Below are 20,323 nucleotides of genomic sequence, written 5' to 3'. Positions count from 1 at the left end.
CAACATATTTTCGTCAAAATGCTGAACGAGGACTGTCACTTACAGTAACAATGGATAACCACGCTCTGGGGTGAAGTTTACCCTAGGTACAGATCTAGGATCAGCTTTCCCTCCCCCAATCCTAACCTTAACCATTAGTGAAGTATATGCAAAACTGACCCCAGATCACACACTAGAATATATTTTCAGCTGGCAGAAAGACACTGGAATACATTTCTGAGTGACAGCGGGAGGGCTTTGCATAGGTGCTGTCAAGGCTGAGGTGTATGTGGTGTGGGAGTCAGGCGCAGGACACCGAAGCTTAGTCCAACAAAGTTTACTTGTGAACCACAAGGCAAAGATACAATGAACGGCCTCAAAACAACAGAGGCGAGCAATTACGCAACTATGCGTAAAACAACAAAACAGAGAAAAAACACGCAGCACTACGGACAGGCGAAAAACAACACACAACCTAACCAATACAAAACAGGCAACTTATAGAACACGTAATCAGACACAAACGGACACAGGTGTAATAGACAGACAAAAGCAATCAAACATAGAAACATTCAACGGTGGCAGCTAGTACTCCGGGGACGACGAACGCCGAAGCCTGCCCGAACTACGAGGAGGAGCAGCCTCGGCAGAATCCGTGACAGGTGCGTTGTTGCGTTTTTTGTGGGACTGGAAAAAAATGGCCGGAACGTAAAATAACGTCATTAACCGGTTCCCATGCTTTTAAAATAACGGTTCTGTTCCGGAACATTATACTGTAGATCACTTTCGTTCCCATTTCTGATTCTGTTCCTCGAAAATGTATGTTATTTTCCGGTTTTCGGTTCTGTTTCCTGAACCGGTTCCAACCCCTGCTGGTAATTGCAAAATGGAGCCCAAACCCTGCATAATTGGTTTCCTATATGCAGGAAACCCACTGGGCACAGATGTCAGTTCAACGTCTAGTTTTGATTTTCATTTGGTTGAGTTGTCAACTAATGTGAATTCAACGTGAAATCAAAAAAACATTTCACCATTGCATTGGATTTAGGTTAAAGGTTGGGTGAAAAAATATGAAATTCCCTTACATTGATGATTCAATCAGTTCAACGCCATCATTGATTTTTTTTGTTGAACTGACGTGGAAACAACGTTGATTCAACCAGTTTATATGGGAAGGGAGAAAAAAGGAGGGGAAAACCTCTTCTCCTCTGTATATCACAACGCTATGGGGTTTCTCTCCATTTTTCTTAATGAGCGTTTGCATTCCACCACTTAATAGGATTTGACTGCACTATATGGTTTGTTAGCCTGTTAGCCACCTAGCATTCCTTAAGGAAAATCATTGAGAATAGCCCCAGAATCACTTCCAACTAAATACCTCTCCCACGCTCGTATAGGAGACAGAGAGCGTAAACGTAGACACTTCCACCGTGTCCTGTAATCCTTGTGTCCTGGCTGAATTTTCAGTCTGTTAACCCCCTTTCTGGGTCGCCACATCAGTCCCCTACTGTGCCGTGCCCTGGCTTGCCTCTCCAAATCAAAACTCACGTACCCACTCAAAACAAATTCAACTGGGGGTCTAATTGGAGGTGGAGGGAAGGTGATAATCGCCACACTTGCCCTCCTCAAATTTGTGGTACTGTGGCACTGTGTTGGCTATGGACAACACTTTGATTCCTGCTGCTAGGTCATCCCTGGCCTGTATCCTTATGCACCAAAGCTGAAAATCAAAAGGCCTCTTTTGAAAATAATGCAGTTGGCCCCTGGGGCTTGCCCAAAGCACCCGGGCAGGCGCCAACACCCCTGTGATACTCCTGAAGTGGTGGAAATCATTACAGTGGACCTCCGGGAGGACACAGAAATAGCTTTGAACCTCTGATATTTAACGGCATAGAAAAAGGGTAGCTGGGATTGGAATTTAGTACCGAATGGCTTTATTTGTATGGTTCCGGAAACGGGCAGCCTTGCCCTTTGACATCCTTTTCTCTAGCGCACAGTCCAGCGCAGTGCAACACAGTGCCAGTGTAGAGTCCTAGTTTTGCATTCAAAGTGCCCAGGAAGTGGATCAGGGACAGCAACTGTGGTGCTGGGGGCTTTCTGTCTGTCCGAGTGGTTTTGTGAATATATTTTTCTCTTTCTACTGTATCTGATGGCAGATCGCTGGTGAGCAACGGAGGTAAGGTGCAGTGGTGCTTGGGGCTACGACAAGCCGTGACCCACATTTGGGTTGAACACTGTGTTGTTACAGTGTTCAACCCAAATAATCGAAACCGAAAACCGTGATTATTTTTAATAGGAATAATCTAACAGAAACTGAACCGTCCTCAAAAGCACTAATCGCTCAGCACTAGAAGCAAGACGAGTGTTTGGGAAAATTATGCAGTTAATGTGTTATTGTGTAGCAGTCAGTGACTGTACATTCTAACAGCTAGCTAGCCTAAAACGCAGCTTTTCAGATACTCGTGTTGGGCTGAATCGTGATTTCTCGGTCATAATGACACATTGAAGATGTTTTTTGGGGATTTTAAACCTGCAGGTCGGTGCCACATCTAGAACGGTGACGCAAACGGCCTTTGTCAATCAGTTCAGGTATGAACAAATATGATACGATACCTTAAAAAGCGCCCCGTTCACAGGTTTGATGTTTTCCCTCTATGTTTTTGGAGGAGAGGTTGCAATTAACATTGGAGATGGCGAAACTTCACAATTGAAGGATGGCGTAATTGGAGTGACAAGATGACAGCGAACAACTCTGTCCAGGGGGGGTTCTTTCTGGCTCCACGACCAACATGGCTGGTCCTGTCAACTCACCTCATGCCACCAGCTGTGTTGGCCATGTTGACATCCAGTGTGACACCACCCATGGTGTTTTGTCATCGTGGCTTCCTCAGCTTTCCGAGTAGAGACAGTGAGTGTGCATGACAGGTACATGCACAGCGCATGATCCTCAACGCCGCGACACACGATGGTCTAGCAGTCCTGGAAAATCGACTAGCGGTCCGGCAAATTCAAAATGAGACTGTCAACTAGGGAGGATGAGCAACTTTGATGGAATTTTTTTGTGGCATAGTCTGTGAGTAGGTGGGATGTGGGATTCAGTTGACTCAAGTCTATCTAAGTATTGTTAAACCACAGCGCTATCACACCCTAGGATTTGTCTTACTGAGCCGAAGACTAAGATAAATAAATAGGGAATTGAAAGAACTTGACAATTGTTTCTGATTTCCATGAATATAACAGTGAAAGTCAGTTCCTGAGGTCTTCAAGTGCCCAAACAAGTAGTTTGTCGCAGTTAGCAAAATCTCAATGTGCACAGAACTAAAAACTCACTCTTGTCTGAAGAGTTCTGTCTGAATACAGACAGAGGGAAGCACCCTGACCTGACAGTCTGTCTGCAAGGCATCTTCTGGCAAAAGATGCACGCTTGTCTGAGAGAAAAATAGAGAAACAGAATTCCAGAAAATTGAACATGTTAAAAGCACTCTCCGAAATGTCAAGAGTTAGGTAAGGGCCTTACCTGTGGTAATGTGAATCTCTTGGGTCTGCAGTCGGGTTCTCTCTCTGACACTCTTAGTCCGCCTCGTATGATAGCTCTGACTCCTGTGATTTATTAACTGGTGACAATGACAGTTCACTTGGTGTAGCTTACTGCAGAATCGGCTTTCATTTACACTGTTTCAAATTGTAGGTGCTGTTTTGTCTGGTTTGTCTTTTGTGTTCGTGCATAAAAAACGGTTAAGCATAAAAAAACATGATGGTTAAGTTTAAGTTTAGGCATGAATTCCGACTGGTTAAGGCAAGAGTTAAGGTTTGGGATAAGGTTCAAACACTGGGATTGAACCTGTGATCCTCAGAGCCATGTGCCTACTAGAGGGTAATACGTGCTCACGTTGGCCTCTAGTGGATGGTATTGAAGGCCTCTCCCGACGTCCTGTGGACCTGGACAGACTATTGAAGTCATATCTGGTGTGATCTCGCTGATACTCTACACTGCTTGCATTAACAGATTGTTTCAGCATGCTTTCCGGGGCTGGCCATTTTCATTTCTAAGCCATTTGTTTTATGGTCCGCTCTTGAAATAGCCTTAGTAGAGAGGAGAGAACAGATTAACTCTGGCGAGGCAGGCCTCATCATCCACGCCTGTCACCAGCCCTCATTCATAAACACAATATCTGCAAATCCAATAATGTCACGAGGGACATCGCTCATGTTTCTCTCCTATCTCGCCCGCTCTCTCTCTCTCTCTCTCTCTCTCTCTCTCTCTCTCTCTCTCTCTCTCTCTCTCTCTCTCTCTCTCTCTCTCTCTCTCTCTCTTTCTCTCATTATCTTTCTCTCTCTCATTATATCTCTCTCTCTCATTATCTCTCTCTCTCTCATTATCTCTCTCTCTCTCTCTCATTATCTCCCTCTCTCTCTCATTATCTCTCTCTCTCTCTCTCATTCTCTCATTCTCTCTCTCTCTCTCTCTCTCTCTCTCTCTCTCTCTCTCTCTCTCTCTCTCTCTCTCTCTCTCTCTCTCTCTCTCTCTCTCTCTCTCTCTCTCTCTCTCTCTCTCTCTCTCCCTGTCCCTCTTGCTCTCTCTCTCCCTGTCCCTCTTGCTCTCTCTTTCTCTCATTATCTTTCTCTCTCATTATCTTTCTCTCTCTCTCTCATCATCTTTCTCTCTCTCTCATTACCTTTCTCTCTCTCTCATTATCTTTCTCTCTCTCTCTCATTATCTTTCTCTCTCTCTCTCATTATCTCTCTCTCTCTCTCTCTCTCTCTCTCTCTCTCTCTCTCTCTCTCTCTCTCTCTCTCTCTCTCTCTCTCTCTCTCTCTCTCTCTCTCTCTCTCTCTCACTCATATGAAGGACCCAGATTACAGTGACTGCCGTAGAGATCTGACACACTCATTTTGTTGTTGTTGTGTGTGTCCACATTCATCTCAGTACAGTAGCTCCACCTCACCGGCATGTGTTTGACTCTGATCTGTCACATTGCTGTGAGGGAGTTGGAGCCATCGTAATCCAATTTTATCTTTATCTTTGTGCAGGTGGCAGCGGTGGGATATTTTGGGTGAATTCCACTAACCCTTGCTAAATGCCCACCATGCTCATCTGTGACACATGCCAATTCTGTAACACCATTATTGACTTAATAAGCCAGTGTTACCACATCATTTTTGTGAAATTATTAAGTACAGAAGGTGAACGTTAAATGTGAAGTTACATTTCATGAATGTCAGATATGCATTCTCCAACGTCTATTTCTATGGGCACAAGCACTGTTCATGACACAAACTGTTCACACCCCTCTTGTTTTGCAGGTTTAAAGCTTATTTTCATGCAATTGTATACATGTTTCCTGCAAATGTATACATTTTGCCATGGGGTGGAAGATTTTTGTGCTGTTTTAAAGCTAATTTCCTGCACTTTTACACATTTTGCTATGTCTAATGTGTGTTCATGTGATATCTGAGTGACTCAAACTTTACAACAAAATCAAAACATTAGATGACATGGGCTAGTTGATCAACAGGGCATTTCTGACAAGTTATAAATAGCTTTCTCTACAATGACTGACTGGACAAGAGGAAAACTGCTGATGCACTATCCAATTAGAAAATTGCACCTTGTGCATTTTACCATTACAACTTTCAAGACTACTGTAAGTTGAAAGCCCAACTGAGTTCCTCTTTCATTTGTTCATCTCCCCTAGTTTCGGAACCACTGTCATACATTATCATAGATTACTTTTTTACAACTAGCTAGCCTATGCATAATACTCTGCCAGGGGCAATAGAGTTAGGGCCCTTGTGACCTTCTCCCGCTTGCTGACACTTCGACCTTGGTGTCTCGCTGACCCTCAAGTTGCGGAGTTTACACTTTGACCCGAGGCGTTGAAATTCCCACCTCATTAGCGGAGCGTAACCGTGAGGCTACAGCTGGCCGGAGCCGACGTGCTTGGACTCACTCCGACTCGCTCTACCTGCTGTCCTTCAAAAAGGGCACACCGCTCGAGGTATTCAAGGTATCTTATCCATTCTGCTCCATTGCAAAAATGTATCTCCACTGCCTGCCACAGAAAAAGACCAGAGGGGATTCCCTCATGCCTAAATCCTTATCGAAGTTGGTGGCAAGTGAATGAAAAATGAAAACTTGGAAGAGCTGGGCTGTATCTCCCCTTAAGCCAAATGAATACTTTGAGTGGTGTGTCAATCACCGGGTCTCAGCCTCCACGGTGACAAGAGTCGATAGAAGCCAGGCCTCAGGGCACTTGAAAGCCAGCCGAGCTGCCTGCAGGGCTCTCTCTCACAACCTTGTCAAGGTCTAGGCTATGTATGAACACTCCAAACAGCTCAAATGGTCTAAACCCTGGCCCCAGCTTTGCTTTAGCAAGTCTCATGTTGAGGGTAGTGCAATCTTGGTCTTAGAGGTCTTAAAGACGAACTCCTCATCCCTTGCTGTCTCCACCCATAAGCGCTCACCACATAGCTTGAGAAACATCTCTTCGTTTTAGCCGGCAGACCTTCTGTTAAGTCTCCTCGTCCGGCTAATCGTGACAATAGCAGGTGCACCTAATCCTCTTACAGAGGGCTCCTGGATGATAGATCCAGGAGGACGAAGCCTAATTTATTGCAGGAAAGGTTGTCGGCCATGAAAGAATGTCTGGTATGCTACGAGGGAGAGGACAGACAGACAGAAAGAGAGGGAAGGTGCAGGGCAGACCTGGGTTTTGTTGTGCTTGTGTGTATGTGCCACCGGCGTCCCGGAGAGAGTGACACATTTCCCAGAGGCGTCTGTGGACTGATCTGTGTGATAGATCGTAGCTGGAAGCCAAGGAGTGATGGGTGTAGAAAGATGACACTTCAGCGTTACTGCAATGTTGCTGAGTCGTTGTAGCGACGTTGTAGAAGCGTAGAAGCTCACTGGCCCGTGTAGCTAAGTTGGTAAAGCATGGCGTTTGCAACGCCAGGGTTGTGGGTTTGATTCCCATGGGGGGCCAGTATGAAAAATTTATGCACTCACTAACTGTAAGTCGCTCTGGATAAGAGTGTCTGCTAAATGTAAAAAATGTAGTACTATGCTGTCTTTATGTTCAGCTCACGTCTGACACACGAGGAACTCGCCACTAACAGTACCAAGTTTATGACACACATAGACACATACAGACAAGGGATACCTTCCATCATTTCATTGGTTACTGCTCGTGTCCACAGACATAGGGGATAGCTGTTAACTCCCTGCTTGAGTAAATTCAAGCTTTTCCTTTCCGCATACAATTTCACTCTTCAGAATGTGGGGAAAACACAGACTTTGCATAATTAAAGCAAACTAGGAACTAACTAGCGTGTGTGAGCCTGAGCGTGGCCCTGTCAGAATATAATGAGAGATTCGTTCTCATCCTCCTTCTCTGTGTGTAGTGGCATGACATGCACTCACTTCACTTGAAAGAGGGGCTGTAGCCCTTTTCTACAGTCAATGACAAATATTTATATTTTATACCTTTATTTAACTAGGCAAGTCAGTTAAGAACAAATTCTTATTTACAGCCTACACCGGCCAAACCCGGACAACGCTGGGCCAATTGTGTGCCACCAGAGGGTCTGTAGTGACGCCTCAAGCACTGAGATGCAGTGCCTTAGACCGCTGCGCCACTCGGGAGCCCCAAAAGCACCCTCTCATCAGTGGAATGTTATAATTTTCTTTACATAATTTCATAATTTAAAAAAATGATGTTTCTATGTCAAACTGTTTTTGTTATATTTCAATCATCTGTTATGTATATAAATTGTAATATTGGGATGGAAACACAAAATTGAAAACATGTAGTGGTCCTCTGTAGCTCAGCTGGTAGAGCACGGCACTTGTAACACCAGGGTAGTGGGTTCGCTCCCCGGGACCACCCATAAACAAAAGTGTATGCACGCATGACTGTAAGTCACTTTGGATAAAAGCGTCTGCTAAATGGCATATTATTATTATGTCAACTCTATATCTGACATGGTACAGGTGTCTTTTTGTTGTTGTTGTCCATTACCATGTGTGTGAGGTGTATACAGTCGTGGTCAAAAGTTTTGAGAATGACACAAGTATTGGTCTTCAAAAAGTTTGCTGCTTCAGTGTTTTTTTATATTTTTGTCAGATGTTACTATGGTATACTGAAGTATAATTACAAGCATTCCATAAGTGTCAAAGGCTTTTATTGACAATTACATTAAGTTTATGCAAAGAGTCAATATTTGCAGTGTTGACCCTTCTTTTTCAAGACCTCTGCAATCCGCCCTGGCATGCTGTCAGTTAACTTCTGGGCCACATCCTGACTGATGGCAGCCCATTCTTGCATAATCAATGCTTGGAGTTTGTCAGAATTTGTGGGTTTTTGTTTGTCCACCCGCCTCTTGAGGATCGACCACAAGTTCTCAATGGGATTAAGGTCTGGGGAGTTTCCTGGCCATGGACCCAAAATATTGATGTCTTGTTCACCGAGCCATTTAGTTATCACTTTTGCCTTATGGCAAGGTGCTCCATCATGCTGGAAAAGGCTTTGGTCATCACCAAACTGTTCTTGGATGGTTGGGAGAAGTTGCTCTCGGAGGATGTGTTGGTACCATTCTTTATTCATGGCTGTGTTCTTAGGCAAAATTGTGAGTGAGACAATTCCCTTGGCTGAGAAGCAACCCCACACATAAATGGTCTCAGGATGCTTTACTGTTGCCATGACACAGGACTGATGGTAGCGTTCACCTTGTCTTCTCCGGACAAGGTGTTTTCCGGATGCCACAAACAATCGGAAAGGGGATTCATCAGAGAAAATGACATTACCCCAGTCCAATCCCTGTACCTTTTGCAGAAAATAAATCTGTCCCTGATGTTTTTCCTGGAGAGAAGTGGCTTCCTCGCTGCCCTTCTTGACACCAGGCCATTCAACACACAACCTAACCAATACAAAACAGGCAACTTATAGAACACGTAATCAGACACAAACGGACACAGGTGTAATAGACAGACAAAAGCAATCAAACATAGAAACATTCAACGGTGGCAGCTAGTACTCCGGGGACGACGAACGCCGAAGCCTGCCCGAACTACGAGGAGGAGCAGCCTCGGCAGAATCCGTGACAGGTGCGTTGTTGCGTTTTTTGTGGGACTGGAAAAAAATGGCCGGAACGTAAAATAACGTCATTAACCGGTTCCCATGCTTTTAAAATAACGGTTCTGTTCCGGAACATTATACTGTAGATCACTTTCGTTCCCATTTCTGATTCTGTTCCTCGAAAATGTATGTTATTTTCCGGTTTTCGGTTCTGTTTCCTGAACCGGTTCCAACCCCTGCTGGTAATTGCAAAATGGAGCCCAAACCCTGCATAATTGGTTTCCTATATGCAGGAAACCCACTGGGCACAGATGTCAGTTCAACGTCTAGTTTTGATTTTCATTTGGTTGAGTTGTCAACTAATGTGAATTCAACGTGAAATCAAAAAAACATTTCACCATTGCATTGGATTTAGGTTAAAGGTTGGGTGAAAAAATATGAAATTCCCTTACATTGATGATTCAATCAGTTCAACGCCATCATTGATTTTTTTTGTTGAACTGACGTGGAAACAACGTTGATTCAACCAGTTTATATGGGAAGGGAGAAAAAAGGAGGGGAAAACCTCTTCTCCTCTGTATATCACAACGCTATGGGGTTTCTCTCCATTTTTCTTAATGAGCGTTTGCATTCCACCACTTAATAGGATTTGACTGCACTATATGGTTTGTTAGCCTGTTAGCCACCTAGCATTCCTTAAGGAAAATCATTGAGAATAGCCCCAGAATCACTTCCAACTAAATACCTCTCCCACGCTCGTATAGGAGACAGAGAGCGTAAACGTAGACACTTCCACCGTGTCCTGTAATCCTTGTGTCCTGGCTGAATTTTCAGTCTGTTAACCCCCTTTCTGGGTCGCCACATCAGTCCCCTACTGTGCCGTGCCCTGGCTTGCCTCTCCAAATCAAAACTCACGTACCCACTCAAAACAAATTCAACTGGGGGTCTAATTGGAGGTGGAGGGAAGGTGATAATCGCCACACTTGCCCTCCTCAAATTTGTGGTACTGTGGCACTGTGTTGGCTATGGACAACACTTTGATTCCTGCTGCTAGGTCATCCCTGGCCTGTATCCTTATGCACCAAAGCTGAAAATCAAAAGGCCTCTTTTGAAAATAATGCAGTTGGCCCCTGGGGCTTGCCCAAAGCACCCGGGCAGGCGCCAACACCCCTGTGATACTCCTGAAGTGGTGGAAATCATTACAGTGGACCTCCGGGAGGACACAGAAATAGCTTTGAACCTCTGATATTTAACGGCATAGAAAAAGGGTAGCTGGGATTGGAATTTAGTACCGAATGGCTTTATTTGTATGGTTCCGGAAACGGGCAGCCTTGCCCTTTGACATCCTTTTCTCTAGCGCACAGTCCAGCGCAGTGCAACACAGTGCCAGTGTAGAGTCCTAGTTTTGCATTCAAAGTGCCCAGGAAGTGGATCAGGGACAGCAACTGTGGTGCTGGGGGCTTTCTGTCTGTCCGAGTGGTTTTGTGAATATATTTTTCTCTTTCTACTGTATCTGATGGCAGATCGCTGGTGAGCAACGGAGGTAAGGTGCAGTGGTGCTTGGGGCTACGACAAGCCGTGACCCACATTTGGGTTGAACACTGTGTTGTTACAGTGTTCAACCCAAATAATCGAAACCGAAAACCGTGATTATTTTTAATAGGAATAATCTAACAGAAACTGAACCGTCCTCAAAAGCACTAATCGCTCAGCACTAGAAGCAAGACGAGTGTTTGGGAAAATTATGCAGTTAATGTGTTATTGTGTAGCAGTCAGTGACTGTACATTCTAACAGCTAGCTAGCCTAAAACGCAGCTTTTCAGATACTCGTGTTGGGCTGAATCGTGATTTCTCGGTCATAATGACACATTGAAGATGTTTTTTGGGGATTTTAAACCTGCAGGTCGGTGCCACATCTAGAACGGTGACGCAAACGGCCTTTGTCAATCAGTTCAGGTATGAACAAATATGATACGATACCTTAAAAAGCGCCCCGTTCACAGGTTTGATGTTTTCCCTCTATGTTTTTGGAGGAGAGGTTGCAATTAACATTGGAGATGGCGAAACTTCACAATTGAAGGATGGCGTAATTGGAGTGACAAGATGACAGCGAACAACTCTGTCCAGGGGGGGTTCTTTCTGGCTCCACGACCAACATGGCTGGTCCTGTCAACTCACCTCATGCCACCAGCTGTGTTGGCCATGTTGACATCCAGTGTGACACCACCCATGGTGTTTTGTCATCGTGGCTTCCTCAGCTTTCCGAGTAGAGACAGTGAGTGTGCATGACAGGTACATGCACAGCGCATGATCCTCAACGCCGCGACACACGATGGTCTAGCAGTCCTGGAAAATCGACTAGCGGTCCGGCAAATTCAAAATGAGACTGTCAACTAGGGAGGATGAGCAACTTTGATGGAATTTTTTTGTGGCATAGTCTGTGAGTAGGTGGGATGTGGGATTCAGTTGACTCAAGTCTATCTAAGTATTGTTAAACCACAGCGCTATCACACCCTAGGATTTGTCTTACTGAGCCGAAGACTAAGATAAATAAATAGGGAATTGAAAGAACTTGACAATTGTTTCTGATTTCCATGAATATAACAGTGAAAGTCAGTTCCTGAGGTCTTCAAGTGCCCAAACAAGTAGTTTGTCGCAGTTAGCAAAATCTCAATGTGCACAGAACTAAAAACTCACTCTTGTCTGAAGAGTTCTGTCTGAATACAGACAGAGGGAAGCACCCTGACCTGACAGTCTGTCTGCAAGGCATCTTCTGGCAAAAGATGCACGCTTGTCTGAGAGAAAAATAGAGAAACAGAATTCCAGAAAATTGAACATGTTAAAAGCACTCTCCGAAATGTCAAGAGTTAGGTAAGGGCCTTACCTGTGGTAATGTGAATCTCTTGGGTCTGCAGTCGGGTTCTCTCTCTGACACTCTTAGTCCGCCTCGTATGATAGCTCTGACTCCTGTGATTTATTAACTGGTGACAATGACAGTTCACTTGGTGTAGCTTACTGCAGAATCGGCTTTCATTTACACTGTTTCAAATTGTAGGTGCTGTTTTGTCTGGTTTGTCTTTTGTGTTCGTGCATAAAAAACGGTTAAGCATAAAAAAACATGATGGTTAAGTTTAAGTTTAGGCATGAATTCCGACTGGTTAAGGCAAGAGTTAAGGTTTGGGATAAGGTTCAAACACTGGGATTGAACCTGTGATCCTCAGAGCCATGTGCCTACTAGAGGGTAATACGTGCTCACGTTGGCCTCTAGTGGATGGTATTGAAGGCCTCTCCCGACGTCCTGTGGACCTGGACAGACTATTGAAGTCATATCTGGTGTGATCTCGCTGATACTCTACACTGCTTGCATTAACAGATTGTTTCAGCATGCTTTCCGGGGCTGGCCATTTTCATTTCTAAGCCATTTGTTTTATGGTCCGCTCTTGAAATAGCCTTAGTAGAGAGGAGAGAACAGATTAACTCTGGCGAGGCAGGCCTCATCATCCACGCCTGTCACCAGCCCTCATTCATAAACACAATATCTGCAAATCCAATAATGTCACGAGGGACATCGCTCATGTTTCTCTCCTATCTCGCCCGCTCTCTCTCTCTCTCTCTCTCTCTCTCTCTCTCTCTCTCTCTCTCTCTCTCTCTCTCTCTCTCTCTCTCTCTCTCTCTCTCTCTTTCTCTCATTATCTTTCTCTCTCTCATTATATCTCTCTCTCTCATTATCTCTCTCTCTCTCATTATCTCTCTCTCTCTCTCTCATTATCTCCCTCTCTCTCTCATTATCTCTCTCTCTCTCTCTCATTCTCTCATTCTCTCTCTCTCTCTCTCTCTCTCTCTCTCTCTCTCTCTCTCTCTCTCTCTCTCTCTCTCTCTCTCTCTCTCTCTCTCTCTCTCTCTCTCTCTCTCTCTCTCTCTCTCTCTCTCTCCCTGTCCCTCTTGCTCTCTCTCTCCCTGTCCCTCTTGCTCTCTCTTTCTCTCATTATCTTTCTCTCTCATTATCTTTCTCTCTCTCTCTCATCATCTTTCTCTCTCTCTCATTACCTTTCTCTCTCTCTCATTATCTTTCTCTCTCTCTCTCATTATCTTTCTCTCTCTCTCTCATTATCTCTCTCTCTCTCTCTCTCTCTCTCTCTCTCTCTCTCTCTCTCTCTCTCTCTCTCTCTCTCTCTCTCTCTCTCTCTCTCTCTCTCTCTCTCTCTCTCACTCATATGAAGGACCCAGATTACAGTGACTGCCGTAGAGATCTGACACACTCATTTTGTTGTTGTTGTGTGTGTCCACATTCATCTCAGTACAGTAGCTCCACCTCACCGGCATGTGTTTGACTCTGATCTGTCACATTGCTGTGAGGGAGTTGGAGCCATCGTAATCCAATTTTATCTTTATCTTTGTGCAGGTGGCAGCGGTGGGATATTTTGGGTGAATTCCACTAACCCTTGCTAAATGCCCACCATGCTCATCTGTGACACATGCCAATTCTGTAACACCATTATTGACTTAATAAGCCAGTGTTACCACATCATTTTTGTGAAATTATTAAGTACAGAAGGTGAACGTTAAATGTGAAGTTACATTTCATGAATGTCAGATATGCATTCTCCAACGTCTATTTCTATGGGCACAAGCACTGTTCATGACACAAACTGTTCACACCCCTCTTGTTTTGCAGGTTTAAAGCTTATTTTCATGCAATTGTATACATGTTTCCTGCAAATGTATACATTTTGCCATGGGGTGGAAGATTTTTGTGCTGTTTTAAAGCTAATTTCCTGCACTTTTACACATTTTGCTATGTCTAATGTGTGTTCATGTGATATCTGAGTGACTCAAACTTTACAACAAAATCAAAACATTAGATGACATGGGCTAGTTGATCAACAGGGCATTTCTGACAAGTTATAAATAGCTTTCTCTACAATGACTGACTGGACAAGAGGAAAACTGCTGATGCACTATCCAATTAGAAAATTGCACCTTGTGCATTTTACCATTACAACTTTCAAGACTACTGTAAGTTGAAAGCCCAACTGAGTTCCTCTTTCATTTGTTCATCTCCCCTAGTTTCGGAACCACTGTCATACATTATCATAGATTACTTTTTTACAACTAGCTAGCCTATGCATAATACTCTGCCAGGGGCAATAGAGTTAGGGCCCTTGTGACCTTCTCCCGCTTGCTGACACTTCGACCTTGGTGTCTCGCTGACCCTCAAGTTGCGGAGTTTACACTTTGACCCGAGGCGTTGAAATTCCCACCTCATTAGCGGAGCGTAACCGTGAGGCTACAGCTGGCCGGAGCCGACGTGCTTGGACTCACTCCGACTCGCTCTACCTGCTGTCCTTCAAAAAGGGCACACCGCTCGAGGTATTCAAGGTATCTTATCCATTCTGCTCCATTGCAAAAATGTATCTCCACTGCCTGCCACAGAAAAAGACCAGAGGGGATTCCCTCATGCCTAAATCCTTATCGAAGTTGGTGGCAAGTGAATGAAAAATGAAAACTTGGAAGAGCTGGGCTGTATCTCCCCTTAAGCCAAATGAATACTTTGAGTGGTGTGTCAATCACCGGGTCTCAGCCTCCACGGTGACAAGAGTCGATAGAAGCCAGGCCTCAGGGCACTTGAAAGCCAGCCGAGCTGCCTGCAGGGCTCTCTCTCACAACCTTGTCAAGGTCTAGGCTATGTATGAACACTCCAAACAGCTCAAATGGTCTAAACCCTGGCCCCAGCTTTGCTTTAGCAAGTCTCATGTTGAGGGTAGTGCAATCTTGGTCTTAGAGGTCTTAAAGACGAACTCCTCATCCCTTGCTGTCTCCACCCATAAGCGCTCACCACATAGCTTGAGAAACATCTCTTCGTTTTAGCCGGCAGACCTTCTGTTAAGTCTCCTCGTCCGGCTAATCGTGACAATAGCAGGTGCACCTAATCCTCTTACAGAGGGCTCCTGGATGATAGATCCAGGAGGACGAAGCCTAATTTATTGCAGGAAAGGTTGTCGGCCATGAAAGAATGTCTGGTATGCTACGAGGGAGAGGACAGACAGACAGAAAGAGAGGGAAGGTGCAGGGCAGACCTGGGTTTTGTTGTGCTTGTGTGTATGTGCCACCGGCGTCCCGGAGAGAGTGACACATTTCCCAGAGGCGTCTGTGGACTGATCTGTGTGATAGATCGTAGCTGGAAGCCAAGGAGTGATGGGTGTAGAAAGATGACACTTCAGCGTTACTGCAATGTTGCTGAGTCGTTGTAGCGACGTTGTAGAAGCGTAGAAGCTCACTGGCCCGTGTAGCTAAGTTGGTAAAGCATGGCGTTTGCAACGCCAGGGTTGTGGGTTTGATTCCCATGGGGGGCCAGTATGAAAAATTTATGCACTCACTAACTGTAAGTCGCTCTGGATAAGAGTGTCTGCTAAATGTAAAAAATGTAGTACTATGCTGTCTTTATGTTCAGCTCACGTCTGACACACGAGGAACTCGCCACTAACAGTACCAAGTTTATGACACACATAGACACATACAGACAAGGGATACCTTCCATCATTTCATTGGTTACTGCTCGTGTCCACAGACATAGGGGATAGCTGTTAACTCCCTGCTTGAGTAAATTCAAGCTTTTCCTTTCCGCATACAATTTCACTCTTCAGAATGTGGGGAAAACACAGACTTTGCATAATTAAAGCAAACTAGGAACTAACTAGCGTGTGTGAGCCTGAGCGTGGCCCTGTCAGAATATAATGAGAGATTCGTTCTCATCCTCCTTCTCTGTGTGTAGTGGCATGACATGCACTCACTTCACTTGAAAGAGGGGCTGTAGCCCTTTTCTACAGTCAATGACAAATATTTATATTTTATACCTTTATTTAACTAGGCAAGTCAGTTAAGAACAAATTCTTATTTACAGCCTACACCGGCCAAACCCGGACAACGCTGGGCCAATTGTGTGCCACCAGAGGGTCTGTAGTGACGCCTCAAGCACTGAGATGCAGTGCCTTAGACCGCTGCGCCACTCGGGAGCCCCAAAAGCACCCTCTCATCAGTGGAATGTTATAATTTTCTTTACATAATTTCATAATTTAAAAAAATGATGTTTCTATGTCAAACTGTTTTTGTTATATTTCAATCATCTGTTATGTATATAAATTGTAATATTGGGATGGAAACACAAAATTGAAAACATGTAGTGGTCCTCTGTAGCTCAGCTGGTAGAGCACGGCACTTGTAACACCAGGGTAGTGGGTTCGCTCCCCGGGACCACCCATAAACAAAAGTGTATGCACGCATGACTGTAAGTCACTTTGGATAAAAGCGTCTGCTAAATGGCATATTATTATTATGTCAACTCTATATCTGACATGGTACAGGTGTCTTTTTGTTGTTGTTGTCCATTACCATGTGTGTGAGGTGTATACAGTCGTGGTCAAAAGTTTTGAGAATGACACAAGTATTGGTCTTCAAAAAGTTTGCTGCTTCAGTGTTTTTTTATATTTTTGTCAGATGTTACTATGGTATACTGAAGTATAATTACAAGCATTCCATAAGTGTCAAAGGCTTTTATTGACAATTACATTAAGTTTATGCAAAGAGTCAATATTTGCAGTGTTGACCCTTCTTTTTCAAGACCTCTGCAATCCGCCCTGGCATGCTGTCAGTTAACTTCTGGGCCACATCCTGACTGATGGCAGCCCATTCTTGCATAATCAATGCTTGGAGTTTGTCAGAATTTGTGGGTTTTTGTTTGTCCACCCGCCTCTTGAGGATCGACCACAAGTTCTCAATGGGATTAAGGTCTGGGGAGTTTCCTGGCCATGGACCCAAAATATTGATGTCTTGTTCACCGAGCCATTTAGTTATCACTTTTGCCTTATGGCAAGGTGCTCCATCATGCTGGAAAAGGCTTTGGTCATCACCAAACTGTTCTTGGATGGTTGGGAGAAGTTGCTCTCGGAGGATGTGTTGGTACCATTCTTTATTCATGGCTGTGTTCTTAGGCAAAATTGTGAGTGAGACAATTCCCTTGGCTGAGAAGCAACCCCACACATAAATGGTCTCAGGATGCTTTACTGTTGCCATGACACAGGACTGATGGTAGCGTTCACCTTGTCTTCTCCGGACAAGGTGTTTTCCGGATGCCACAAACAATCGGAAAGGGGATTCATCAGAGAAAATGACATTACCCCAGTCCAATCCCTGTACCTTTTGCAGAAAATAAATCTGTCCCTGATGTTTTTCCTGGAGAGAAGTGGCTTCCTCGCTGCCCTTCTTGACACCAGGCCATTCTCCAAAAGTCTTCGCCTCGCTGTGCGTGCAGATGCTCTCACACCTGCCTGCTGCCATTCCTGAGCAAGCTCTGCACTGGTGGTGCCCCGATCCCGCAGCTGAATCAACTTTAAGAGAAGGCCTTTGCACTTGCTGGACTTTCTTGGGCGCCCTGAAGCCTTCTTCACAACAATTGAACATCTCTCCTTGAAGTTCTTGATGATCCGATAAATGGTTGATTTTAGGTGCAATCTTACTAGCAGCAATATCCTTGCCTGTGAAGCCCGTTTTGTGCAAAGCAATGATGACCGCACGTGTTTCCTTGCAGGTAACCATTGTTAACAGAGGAAGAACAATGATTTCAAGCACCACCCTCCTTTTAAAGCTTCCAGTTTGTTATTCTAACTCAATCAGCATGACAGAGTGATCTCCAGCCTTGTCCTCGTCAACACACTCTCACCTGTGTTAACGAGAGAATCACTGACATGATGGCAGCTGGTCCTTTTGTGGCAGGGCTGAAATGCAGTGGAAATGTTTTTTGGGGATTAAGTTAATTTTCATGGCAAAGAGGGACGTTGCAATTAATTGCAATTCATCTGATCACTCTTCATGACATTCTGGAGTATATGCAAATTGCCGTCATAAAAACTGAGGCAGCAGACTTTGTGAAAATTCATATTTGTGTCATTCTCAAAACTTTTGACCACGACTGTACTTGTGTTTCAAAGTAGATTTGTTTAAGACTACCAAGAAACAGACTGTGACCCTAATTTATCCCACTGAAGTAAAAGGTTAAGGATCAACTCTGATTGACTCCAAAGTGTAAATAGCATAATTCTAGTCATAAAGTGAGTCTTGTCCTAAATGTATTTTTGTGAGACTTTAGGTAGTTGTGACTGCATCACAATGTAAAAGAAGGTTGGGTTTGTTTCAAACTTTCAATCCTGCCTATATGCCCACAGCTGGCAGCACACAAGTAATTATGAATTCAGAGTGCAGCTGCACTCCAGAGATGGAAGACAAAGCGAGACACCACACTTGTCGTTTATTTAGTAAAAAAATGTGGTTAAATGAAAGTCAATTAACTAAGTAGACCAGACCCAGCTGCTTTTGCATTGGTGTCTATGGGAGACACCCAGTTAAGTAGACCGGAACGTAATTTCATTTTTTCAATAGCTAACAGCCTGAGTGAACTATCTTCATTTATCCACCATCTTCAATCGTAATTTCTGTGGTAAATTTGGGTTGACTTTGGATATCCTTATGGGGCTAGTTAGGGACCATCAGAAATTACACAATGTACATGGGAGAATATGTTAAAATTCCAATAGCTCCAAATTTAAATGACTTCAAATCCTAAACCAACTATAAATTGTAGAAATTCATATACATATCTTAACAGAATTTTATGAGAACCAAAACGTATGCAACATGAAAATATTGTCTCATTTACATTGTGTAATTTATTGACGGTCCATGACTAAGAAACAAACAAACACACACACACTGACATTCACACACTGACATACACCCACTGACATACACACTTACACAAGCATATGCAGATTCAAAGGCATTGTTTTTCTCTCACCATAAGCACCTAGTTGTCAAAGTAGTAGCCTTGAAGCAGATTGCTGTGTAGTGAGGTATGCAAAATGGTAAATAAATGAGTCAGGCCTCGCTTGCTGAAAGAACTGAAACACAATTACCTGTCCATCCATTCAGCCGCTCATTCAGTGACATTAACATTGTGTTTGTCTTGATGACTTTGATTGTGTTGATTGTGATAGGATAGAATAGTTTATAATTGCAATGTTATTTGTTTTCTCTCTCTCTCTCTCTCTCTCTCTCTCTCTCTCTCTCTCTCTCTCTCTCTCTCTCTCTCTCTCTCTCTCCATATCTCTATGCTCTCTCTCTCTCTCTCTCTCTCTCTGTGTCTCTAGGCAACATCTTTGTGGTGAGCCTGGCCGTGGCCGACCTGGTGGTGGCCATCTACCCCTACCCTCTGGTCCTCACCTCCATCTTCCACAAAGGCTGGAACCTGGGCTATGTCCACTGCCAGATCAGCGGTTTTCTCATGGGCGTCAGCGTCATCGGCTCCATCTTCAACATCACCGGCATTGCCATCAACCGCTACTGTTATATATGTCACAGCCTTAAGTACGACAAGCTGTACAGCGACAAGAACTCAGTGTGTTACGTCCTACTCATCTGGGCGTTGACCATTGTGGCCATCGTGCCGAATCTCTTTGTGGGTTCGTTGCAGTATGACCCCAGGGTGTATTCGTGTACGTTCGAGCAATCGGCGAGTTCGGCGTACACCATCGCTGTGGTCTTCTTCCACTTCATCCTACCGATCATGATCGTCACCTACTGCTACCTGAGGATCTGGATCCTGGTCATTCAGGTTAGGCGTCGGGTCAAACCGGACAACAAACCGAAACTGACGCCACATGACGTGAGGAATTTCGTGACTATGTTTGTGGTGTTTGTGCTGTTTGCTGTGTGCTGGGCGCCACTTAACTTCATCGGGCTGGCGGTGGCCATCAACCCCGAGGTGGTGGTGCCTCTCATCCCCGAGTGGCTCTTCGTGGCGAGCTACTTCATGGCTTACTTCAACAGCTGCCTTAATGCCATCGTGTACGGGGTGCTCAACCAGAACTTCCGGCGTGAGTACAAGCGCATCGTGGTGTCAGTGTGCACGGCGCAAATCTTCTTCCACGGCAGCTCCAACGACGTGGCCGAGCGGCTCAAGAGCAAGCCGTCGCCGCTCATCACCAACAACAACCAGGTCAAGGTGGAGTCGGTGTGAGAGGACCAGCTGGTCCCAGTGCGCTCCCTACACCTCCCCCATGGCGCAAACCCTTCGATGTCTATACATCTGTAAGGTGGAAGGAAGCAATATGGCGGAAGCTCAAGCTTCACCATTTCGCTCCTTGTATCTATCCAGTACACTGCAGATCTACAAACATCGGAGGGGTTAAGGAGCCCAGGGGAAGGGGTAGGGAGTGATT

At 44.7% G+C, this 20,323-nt stretch overlaps 1 protein-coding gene across 1 annotated transcript in view; it reads left to right on the top strand.

Moving 5' to 3' along the window:
• Positions 1-20,121, top strand: part of mtnr1aa (melatonin receptor 1A a) — a gene marked incomplete at both ends in the record, with an annotated part of 61,303 nt that extends 41,182 nt beyond the window's left edge. The window contains one exon of the mRNA XM_084155123.1: positions 19,253-20,121. Within this exon, the coding sequence (XP_084011249.1) occupies positions 19,253-20,121 (869 nt within the window). The remainder of the gene's footprint in view (positions 1-19,252) is intronic.
• Between the last annotated feature and the right edge of the window lie 202 nt (positions 20,122-20,323).

Source organism: Coregonus lavaretus, assembly GCF_964263955.1.
Source record: "Coregonus lavaretus genome assembly, chromosome: 38".
NCBI classification, from domain to species: Eukaryota; Metazoa; Chordata; class Actinopteri; order Salmoniformes; family Salmonidae; genus Coregonus; species Coregonus lavaretus.
The sequence above is the reverse complement of the archived record's forward strand: the minus strand, read 5'-3'. Positions and strand labels throughout refer to the sequence as shown.